Here is a 10360-nt window from a genome sequence, read left to right as displayed (position 1 = left end):
GACCTGAACTCTCTCCACAGCTGTCTTGCTGACAGTGTGCTGCATGAGGAGGAAGAAGAAGACGGCCAACCCGGAGAACAACCTGAGCTACTGGAACAACGCCATCACCATGGACTACTTCAACAGGCACGCCGTGGAGTTGCCAAGGGAGATCCAGTCCCTTGAAACTTCTGAGGTAATGAGCCCCACACAAGAGGTCTCCCTGGAAGTGCCGGCCTCACTGTGGAAAAGCACAGGCCCCAAAGAGAGCCGCAGAGCACCTGCTCATTACTGAATGTCTTGCTCCTTAATGCATGGTCCGTGGTCCTGCAACATCAGTCACACCCAAGGGGTTGCAGGCCCCACCCCAACCCTGCTGAGTCAGGATCTGCATTTTAGCAAGAATCCTCAGGTGCTTTCTGCATATTAAAGTTTGATCAGTCCCACTGATCCTGGGACTTTTGGTTTCTGGGAACAAGTCAACAAATACTCATTGAGGACCTGTTTTGTGGCAAGGACTCTCAGGGGACTGTGAAGATGAGAGCTTGCTCTCAAGGGGCTCGGATTCTGAAATATGGCTGGGGGATGAACCCCAGCATCACTCAAAAATGAAACAAATTAGGGGAAACACAATAAGAGTTATAGACAAAGAGCTGTGGAAACCCAGGGGAGGAGAGCCTTCCAGTGGAGGTGCTAGGAAGGATAAGGGGATTTCAGCAGGCATCCCAGCAAAGGCAGTGGCCTGAATAAAGGTGGGGATATGTGCTGGATGTGGCACATCAAGGGAGAGAAGGCAACACTGAATCAGGGAGTACTGGCCCAAGACACCCGGCTGACCAGCAAGAGCTGGGCTCTAACCCAGGACTCTCTGACCGCGGAGTCCATGCCCTTTCCGTTCTCACATGGAGGGTGGAGCAGAGGCCAGGTTGGAACAGGAAGGAGGGGTGAAGGCCAGAGTAGACACAGCCTTGAATGGGGTATTATGGAGTTTGGACTTTCGTTTTGGACAGCAGAGGGTCATTGAAAGTTTTGAGCTTTGGGTGACCCAGTTTTAGAAGGATTATGCTGATGGCCTGGTGAAGGAAGTCTATACGTGAGCAGTGAATGGATAAGGAAGGAAGAGAAGGGTGGTTAGGTGGATGGATGAATGGATGGAAGGATGAACAAAAAGAGGGACTAAAAATAGGTGGGTCGCCTAGGGTGTGATTGAGATGGCCCAGGAGAAAGATGGTGGACATCCGAGAAAGGCAGTGAGAGCTGAGAGAGGGCTTGTGGAGGTGCAGTCCCCGTCTCTTCTGCAGATTCTTTCTCCACCACAGCCAGGATGGTCTTTTACAAACATAAATGCGGTCCCATTGCTCCCATGCTCAAAACCCCTCAGTAGCTTCCCATTGCTCTTAGGTTAAAGTTCAGAGTCTTTTACAGGGCCTGCAAGATAGGCCCAGCCCTGGCCCCACTCCCCAGCCCCACCGCATGCCCCCTCTGTCCCTCTTCTGCTAAGCTCCAGCCACACTGGATGTCTTTCTTTTTGTTCCTTCACGGCACCAAGTGCCATTGCACCACGCCGGGTCTGTGCATGAGCTGCTCCTCTCCTGCAGTGTCCTCTGCCCCTCCACAGCACCCCCTTCACTCGGTCACCTCACTGACTGCTGCCCATCATCCAAGACCCAGTCAAAGCGTCACTTCCTGAGGGAGGCCTTCCCTGACCCGCTCGGCTGGGTTGGGCTGTCCTGTCACATGGTCTCTGCGTCCTCTGCTTCTTCATGGTGGCACTTCCTAGAGCTGTGGTGATGCGGCTCTGGCCTGAGGCTAGCTCAGCTCCTCTGCCCCGCGTGAATAACCAGCTGCTTCCACATTGCCGAACCCCGCAGTCAGCGCCGGCTCCCTCCGTACTCGCTCTGCCGCGACACTGGCACCGTCCATCCTGCCTGCCCGCGTTTCCTCGCCGGCCGCAGGCCCTCCCTCTCTGGTTCGCCACCTCCCGGCAGCTCCTTCTCAGTCCCCGTTACTGGTTTCTCGACCTTTCCCGACCCTGATCACTGGCCTGCCCAGTCTCAGTCCTGCCACTGCTTCTCTTCTCTTTCTACTTAGTTCCCTGACCTAATTACCATCTCGGCACCATCGACTCCACACTTCTCTCTGTAGCCTTGACTGCTCCCCCAAACTCCAGACTCACGTGCCCGGCTACCCGCACACGTCTAGCGGGCCTCTCAAGCTCACCGTGCCCGAGGTTGAACTCTTCGTTTCCCCTCCCCACCCCAAACCCAAAACTCACCTGGTGTCTCCCGTTGCGTGGATGGCACTGCCGGTCGCCTTGCCCTCTTGTGCGCCCACATCCGGTCTGCAGCAGATCCCGTTGGTTCTTCCTCAGGATGAGCACTTCTCACCTCCTGCACAACTGTCTCTGGTCCAGGCCACCCTCAGCTCCCACGTCGTGATGGCTGCAGTGGACTCTCCACTACCATCTTGCTTTCCGCAGTCCGTCTCCACCCAGAGCCAGATGGTGTTTTCAAGGCAGGACCCACGTCAACCATGGCTGGCAACTCTCAGTGGATCCTCTTCACACTTTGGCTCGTCTGACATCCCTTCATGAGCTGGCCCCTGCCCACCTTCCAGCCCCCTTCCCATCGATCACACACTCGAGCCACGCTGGCCCCAATGCTCTTCCTCCTACACAGGACGCTGTGTCCACCCCTGGAGCTTTGCTCTTGTGCCTGTCTGAAATGCTTGTCCCTCACTGGATGCTTTGATCCCTCACTTCCTTCAGGCATCTATTCCAACATCACCTCCTCAAGGAGGCCTCCCCTGACCGTTCCAGACATTCAGAGCCCTCCTTCAACCTCTGTCTCTTTCCCTGCTTTATTTTTCTTCAGAGCGCTTCTCAGCCCCTGACGTTGCCTCTCTGTTGACCACTTTGTGGTCTGGCTCCCCTGCTAGAATATAAGCTGCCTGAGGGCAGGAGTCCTGTTTGTTGGGTTCACTGCTCTATTCCCAGCACTGAGAACAGTGCCTGGCACATGGCAGGTACTTGGTCAATGTTAGTCAAACAAATGAACTACAGATTGTGTTCAACACAATTTAACCATCACCCAGCTGAGAACCTAACACAGAGTAGATGCTCAGTAAAAAAATCTAAGCAAAGGATAAACAGAGAGACAAGCTTCATGGAAGCATTGACCTTGAGTGTGGCTGGTGCACATTTTACGTGGCCAAAACTGTTCCTAAGAACTGTCACAGTGAGTGAAAAGATATGTAACTTGGCAAAAGGGTGGCCCCACTTTGAGTGTGGGCTGTTAGCCACAGGACGACACTTGTGAACACACCATAGAAAAGGGAGCACCAGGGCCACCGTCCACACAGCAGAGGCCATGGTGACAAGGGCCAACCCAGCCACCACGACCTCCACAGGACCACAGCTCACAGCTCACAGCTCGGCATGCCTTCCGAGTGCACCGTTGCCATCTCCCTCCCAGCAGTCTACTGCCCTCATTGGGCTTTGTTTCTAGTGGTATGACATTTGTCCTGGCTCTCTGGACTCGTGGTACCCAAGGGCGAGGGCGGGCAGCCCAGAGCCACCACCAAGCTAGCGTGCCTGCTCCCCTGGCGCCGAGGAGAGCAGTACCCACAGGCCACCGCCCGCCACCACAGCACCGCGAGTGCTGGGAGGCGGCTCCATTCTTCCTTTTCTCTCCTCTTCTCCTTCTCTTTTTCCTTCTTTTCTCCTTGGTTATTTCCTAAATAACTTTCTCTTTTGTATGCAGTGAAACATACCCACGTGGTACCCAAGTCCAATCTCAGCCTCCAAAGTTCCCCTTCACAGCTCATCCCAAAAGCAAGGTGGGAAGTAGGGTGTCCCACCTGTGGGGCTGCCCCGTCCCTCTTCATCAGGGGGCTGGCCCCGCGCCCACCCTCCCGACAGACGCCACTGCCACGGACACCGGCCACGTTCTTGTCTTCCCAGAAGACGTTTCATGAACACTGGCATTTCTTCCTGTCTCTCCTTATGACTCATGGAGCAATAAGTACTCCTCAAAGGTTACCTGTTGTATATGTTTTGTTGAAAAATAAACTTCAGAGAATTAATTGTGGCTTCTTAAAATGAAGACATTTCTAAGCAAATCTGGCATAAGCCAGTATGCCTAGGCCTGTTGGCCTGCAGGTTCTTAGACTTCAGCTTTAATTAGAACAAGCTATGACTTTTCCTCCCCTCCCCCCACCATCCCCAAATTAATACCTGGGCCTGAATCTGAGGACAGCTGTTCAGTGGCCCACCAATGCTTGCAGTCCTTGGTAGCTGAGTCAAAAACCCTGCCAGGATACTCTGAGCAGTGGATTGCCTATGTCTAGGCTTTTCTGCCCCTGGGTTTGTACAGACTGAATTTCTCACTTACCACCTATTGTGTGGTCACACAAAGATTCAGATCTGTTCAGCTCAACACTTCTAGTACTGCAGGAAATGGGACAGTAATTCTGACCAGGCCCTGGGAGGACTCGTGAGGGGGAAGAATTGACCCTTGAAGACTCTGACAGGCCTGTCAGACTCTGTAGAAGAGGAAAGAGGTGGGCGAGTATAGGTGTATTCAGGAAGGAAAAGCAGAGAAGTTTCCCAGAGGTCTGTAGAAACAGGCAAGGAGTCTGGGATCCAAGTGGACCAGGTCTTGCCCACTAGGGCAGTGAGCCATGCGCTGTGTGTGTCGCACACAGCAAGCCCCCCTCAGACTTTGACAAGAAAAGCGGTACCGTCTCTGGCAACTGGGGGTATGGGGGATTCAGGAAGCAGGAAACCTTTTTTGGAAGCTGCTATAAAAATCTGAAAGAACAACAGAGAAGGCTGTGCACCTCAGCATTGGTAATGGGGATGATGAAAATGTGTCCCAAGCAATCCCATGCCAGAGTAAATGTTCCCAGCTGTAAGTTTAAGAACGGTCACCTCTTAAGCCTCCCCGGCTCACACCATCTCCTTCCTCTCTCCCCAGGATCAGCTCTCAGAGCCCCGCTCCCCGGCCAACGGCGACTATAGAGACACTGGGATGGTCCTTGTTAACCCCTTCTGTCAAGAAACACTGTTTGTGGGAAACGATCAAGTATCTGAGATCTAACTGCAGCAGGCTTCACTTTGCCATTCCCTATTTTTCATTCTCTAAATTATAACTATACAAATATATATATTATAAATATAACCTTTGTGTAACCCTGAATTGATGAGAAACATTTTCAGCTTTTTTTCCTAAGAATTGTCAACATCTTTTTTATAAGTGTGGTTTAAAAAAAAAAAAAAACTTTACAGAATGATCCGTGGCTTTATAAAATAAAGGTATTTCTAAGCAAAGCAGTTGCACTGATTGCTTCTCTCAATAACTGTTCTGTTCTGAGCACTTGAGGAGCCCGGGGACCCGGGCAGGTGAGGTGAGAGACTGGCCTCCTGTAGAAGCTGAGTGTTGTGTTAAAATGGTCAAGTGCATGGTCCTTTGAGTGATTCATAAAGTTCTGCCTCCTCTTGATTCAGTGTGACCTCATTTCCTCCCTCGTGTTCACACCCCTGAAGGGAACTGGGCCACCTAGGAGAAGACAGCAGAGTCATGCACAAAGCAGGAAAAGAAGACATTGCATCCCCCCCAGAGGACGCATGCCCTGGAACCTCGCAATGACACCACTGGATGTTGAGTTTAATTCCATCCAAGTTATGGACAGTGCACGGCCCTCAGGAATCCACAGAGGACATCAAAGCATCCTAAAACCACGTCCCCCTAACATCACACGCTTCCACCTGCTAACAACAGGACTGACTTTTTCTGGTGGAAAAATGCTCCCTTGAAGCGCATTCGTGCATCCCCTCCAACACCCACATCTGTGTTAAACACCGTGCCTTTCTCTCAAAGATGGTCCAGATGCGGGTCCCAGCCCCAGAGCTTAAGGATGTTTGCTCTTCTTCAAGGATCTGATGCTTATTGGGGTTTGGCTTTGTTTTCTCAAAAAGGGTTGGTATTATGCCCCTGAGGAACATGTTTCTCTAAGAAGCCTTGAAGTGTAGAGCTGTAATGTTTGAAACCTTCATCTTGCAATCTTAAAACACAAGACTGCCAAAGCAAATCACTTGGGAGAAGACGTCCTCATATCCTTCCTTGGCGCTGCAGGCCTGCTTGCAGCATTAGCTGATGGACTCGCCGTCCAGCACCCGTGTCCCCACCCCCCTCACTGCTGCCCTCATCCCTGTGCCTGGCACGGTCAACAGGGCTCAGACCCTCAGAGATGCAAGGGGGGCTTCCAGAGATGGCTGCTTCTCTTATTTTTTTCCTAATAGATAGTGGCTGGGAGAGGTGATAACTGCTTTGACGCTTCCTTTCTCGAAAAGAAAAATAGTTTGATAGTATATTTTGAATATAGATGTTCTTATAGTCAGACTGAAAATTGAACTTGAATGTTGATTCATTTGTTTGTGTTGTTGTGGTCTTTTTATCATGACTTTTTCCTTTCTTCCTGCCTTTTCCTTTAAAAAGAAAAAGATGGCCTTCAAAACTGTGTGTCCTCAATGTTGTATGAACTTGCTTAACATGAGTTCGGTTGCTGTCTCTCTCAAAGACCCTTCGACCCCCAAAGAAGCAGGTTAAGTGTTGCTCTGAGATTCATTTTCTAACGTGTTGTTGTCTGACCTCCTTAACCTTATCATGATATTTCTGTTAGCTATTGTATTTGATATATCAATGTGTGTGAGTATATATAGAGAGAAATCTGTAAAGTAAAATTTATATATAATATATGTATTCAAAGATACATATGTTATATATACATATGTGGATGTATGACTTATTTTTCCTTATACACAGAATTCTGCTACCATGTATATATAAATAAACTTATTTTATTAGCCAGAGGATTAAGTTGCTAATACATTTTGCATTCTTTTCATTTTAAAACAATTTTTAAGGCTTCCTTACGCAGCATCAACACTACTTTATGTCCATCTGTATTTTTTAACCTGATTTTAATAGTAAGTTGGGTTTTATGAGTGAGATGAGCTAATAGGATTAGCAGTTTATCATTTGGTAAAACAAATCCTTTAGAACATGTTTGTGATTTCTCCAAGGTAGAATCATCTTCTGTCAGGTCTTTGGAGACACTGGTGTCGATTAAGTTACATCCCTCTCATTCTCGGTCTCTCCAGGGCTCAAGTGAATTTATAGTAAATATCTTTGGGTCGGAGAAATCTGAAATTAGCCTGGCCAGAAGTGTTACCATTCAATAGAGAATAATAGTGCCTAAACATGACATCTTTACAGACAACTTCATCAGGTAGCTTCAACCCTTCATTTAGCTTTGGACAATACGTCCTGGAATTCACAAGAATGCAGATCCTCGGGACCCAGTCGGTTTCACCTGTATTAGGAGGATGTTATTATAATGCAGTTTTGCATGGGCCCTTCTGGGTACACGAGAGTTGGTGTTCACAGCAAGAATGTCATGTCTAAATAAACAAGGATACTAACTGGCCTTTAGTTGATCTAGTTAGTTAATCTGTTAATCAAGTAACCAACACTGATATTTATAAAGTACCTCCTGTATCATCACAAAGAGACAAAGAATGAAAAAAGGAAGAAAGGGTTGTGGTGTCCTAGTCAGCAGGAAGAGCACACAGAACATTCTGGAAGATGGCCAGGTTTTTTAACTTTACCTGTGCTACCATGGGTAGGTACCCCGCTCTCAGACTGATGGGTGACAGAGAGGGTCCTAAATAAGTCATAAGAGGCCTTCTCATCCCAGCTCTGCTACTTTCTGGACATGGGAACTTGGGCAAGTCATTGCAGGCCACAGGGTCATTACATAAGGGGATCATAGCTGATTGTAGGACATGTGGTGATACTGCTGGACTTGTGCAGCGTGCAGCCCAAGTGGCAGTACATGTCAATCCTATACCTCCCTACCTCCCAAGGTCAAATTGGGAATTCAGTGAAATAAAGTATGGGAATTGTGCTCAGCCGAGGGATGGATTTGGTACTTGCTAGAAGTTGGTTCCCTTCCCCTGCTCTCACTGAAGTTGTATTCCCACATTCAGTATCTGGGATAAATACCCAGCTCTGAGTTTTGGTTACTTCTCCAGGGTAAAACAAGTACAGTGGATTTTAGGTTCATGTTGTCATCCCTGGGGCCAGAGGAACACTTCTGATTCTGGAGAAGTTATTGAGTTACAGCCCTTGACAGTGTGGCTTAGTGGATGCTGAGGGAAATTAAAACCCAGGGGGTGTCATCAGATCTTAACTTGGAGCACCCTTGGAGAGCTTACCAGTCCACACTCGTTGCCGTTTTTATTTGTTAGCTTTCTGACAGATGGGGAAGCAGAGGTGTAGGGAGTAGCTAGAGTGTAATAGGTGCCCAACATGTGTGAGACCTGAATTTGCCCAAGGTCTCTCATTAGTGTGTCAGAGCTAGAGCCCAGGCCAGTGTGTGGAAAGTACAGTCCAGAGAGGCGAAGTAACACGGCCAGCATCAAGCACCTGATGGGCAGCAGAGTGTTAGAGGGCAGAGGGAGAAGGAAAGGGACAAAGAAGCTGCTGCAGGACTGAGGGAGGGCGAAGGAAGCAGCAGGCCAGGCTCGTTTTTCCTGAGTCCCTGACTGCCTCCTGCAAGGCTGGTTCACACCCATTTCTGTCCTCTGTTACCTGTGTGTACGTGTGCTCGAGTTTGCACATTCGCACACACAGGGATGTAGGAAGCACTGAGATTGGCCCTGAAACACCTAGATTGGGTTCTAGGTTGTGATCTGAGATCTGGGACAAGTGATCGTTACACTTGTGATCTGAGGTTCCTGAGCCTCAGTTTATTCATCTGTGAAATGGGGCTACTTAATGCCTATCTTCCCCTCTCTTAGACAGTGAAATACACAAATCCAGATGGTCCACCACCATGGCCTGTACTGATCCAGCCTCCCCCACTCCCAGCAGAAAAATCTGGGAGGTTGGGCACATGACCCAGCATCAAAGAATGCATGAGCGCCTCTCTGCACACAGCCCTGGGCAGGGCCCATTTCTCTTTCAGCTCAATGAATGATGGAAACTCATGGAACACAGCAGACAAAGCAGCCCTGGGGATAGGGAAGCTTCCAGAGAGGCCCGTGACCAGGTCAGAGGGACGCTGGGGCTGTAAACCCAAAGCCACTGGACTCTGTAAACCTGCTGGGCAGCAGAGAGGCAGAAGGGGTGATGAGCGAGAGGCGAGTGGTAGTGGACTTGCCTGCCAGTGCCACCTCCAACATGCCCCTCCAGAGGCGCAGGCCATCCTTGAGGGGGACTCGGTCATCATCCTCCCTGGATAGCCCGCCAGCCTCCAGGACCAGTGCTGTGGCTGGCCTCGTTCGAGCACCTGGGGTCTATGTAGGGACAGCACCCAGTGGGCCCGTAGGTGGCCTGGGTGCCCGTGTAACCCGCCGGGCCCTGGGCATCAGCAGTGTCTTCCTGCAGGGCCTGAGGAGTTCAGGCCTGGCCATGGTGCCTGCTCCAGGCTTGGAGAGGGACCATACTGCTGTTGAGGACCTAGGGAACTGCCTGGTGGAATATATGGCCAAGGTGCACGCCCTCGAGCAAGTCAGCCAGGAGCTGGAAACACAACTGCGGATGCACCTGGAGAGCAAGGCCATGCGCTCGGGAGGCTGGGGTGCCCTCCGGGCCTCCTGGGCCAGCAGCTGCCAACAGGTAAGTACCCAGGCCGTGCCCTGGCTTTGCAGAGGCCCGAAGGGGATGCTGAAGGCAGAGGGTAGGGTAGTGAATGGTCTGAGGCCAGGGAAACTGACCATAACCTCTTACGCCTTCATGCTAAAAATGCTAATGACAACCACAGTGGTCACCTTTTACTGAGGTTCTCTATGGGCCAAGCCCACGCGAGTTCCCATACGAGCTCTATTTTCCTGTAACGTCGAAAGCAATGCTGTGCGGTGGGTCATTCATTGACTGCATTTTTCAGATGAGAAAACTGAGGTATGCAATTTGCCCAAGATCACAAAGCTTGCCGGGGGATGGAGCTGAGATCTAAACCTGAATTTTTCTGGATCCAAAGTTCTACTTGTCCCATTACCCTGGGCTGCCTCTTTAACCTTTCCTATTGCAAAAGGGTCTTATAGCCATCATCCAATTGAAAACCATCAAATGGTGTGGCATGAAAAACAGTGACTAGGTGGAGATGTGTTTCTGTACTCATCTGTAATAGCACTGTCCAACAGAAGCGTGAGTCACGTATGTAATTGGCAAGTTTCTATTACGCACAGTAAAAAAAGTAAAAAGAAACAGAAGATGTTAATGCTAATATCATATCTTATTTAACTCGGTGTATCCAAAATGTTATTTCAACATGTAATCAACATCGAAAGTATTAATGAGATCATTTACATGCAAAT

The 10360-nt window shown here is 49.7% G+C and overlaps 1 protein-coding gene and 1 pseudogene across 2 annotated transcripts in view; both read left to right on the top strand.

Annotated features, from left to right (window-relative positions):
• The window catches only part of TMEM108 (transmembrane protein 108), a gene marked incomplete at its 5' end in the record, with an annotated part of 19252 nt that extends 12385 nt beyond the window's left edge, over positions 1-6867 (top strand). The window contains 2 exons of the mRNA XM_008594625.1: positions 21-175; positions 4956-6867. Coding sequence (XP_008592847.1) covers positions 21-175; positions 4956-5078 — 278 coding nt within the window. The remainder of the gene's footprint in view (positions 1-20; positions 176-4955) is intronic.
• A 2237-nt stretch (positions 6868-9104) lies between these two features.
• Positions 9105-9824, top strand: LOC103610458 (annotated as a pseudogene). Its single transcript, XR_552215.1, has one exon. The product of XR_552215.1 is annotated as a phakinin pseudogene (transcript).
• Positions 9825-10360: the final 536 nt, after the last annotated feature.

This window comes from Galeopterus variegatus, unplaced genomic scaffold, assembly GCF_000696425.1.
Source record: "Galeopterus variegatus unplaced genomic scaffold, G_variegatus-3.0.2 Scaffold11176, whole genome shotgun sequence".
Classification (NCBI taxonomy): Eukaryota; Metazoa; Chordata; class Mammalia; order Dermoptera; family Cynocephalidae; genus Galeopterus; species Galeopterus variegatus.
The sequence above is the reverse complement of the archived record's forward strand: the minus strand, read 5'-3'. Positions and strand labels throughout refer to the sequence as shown.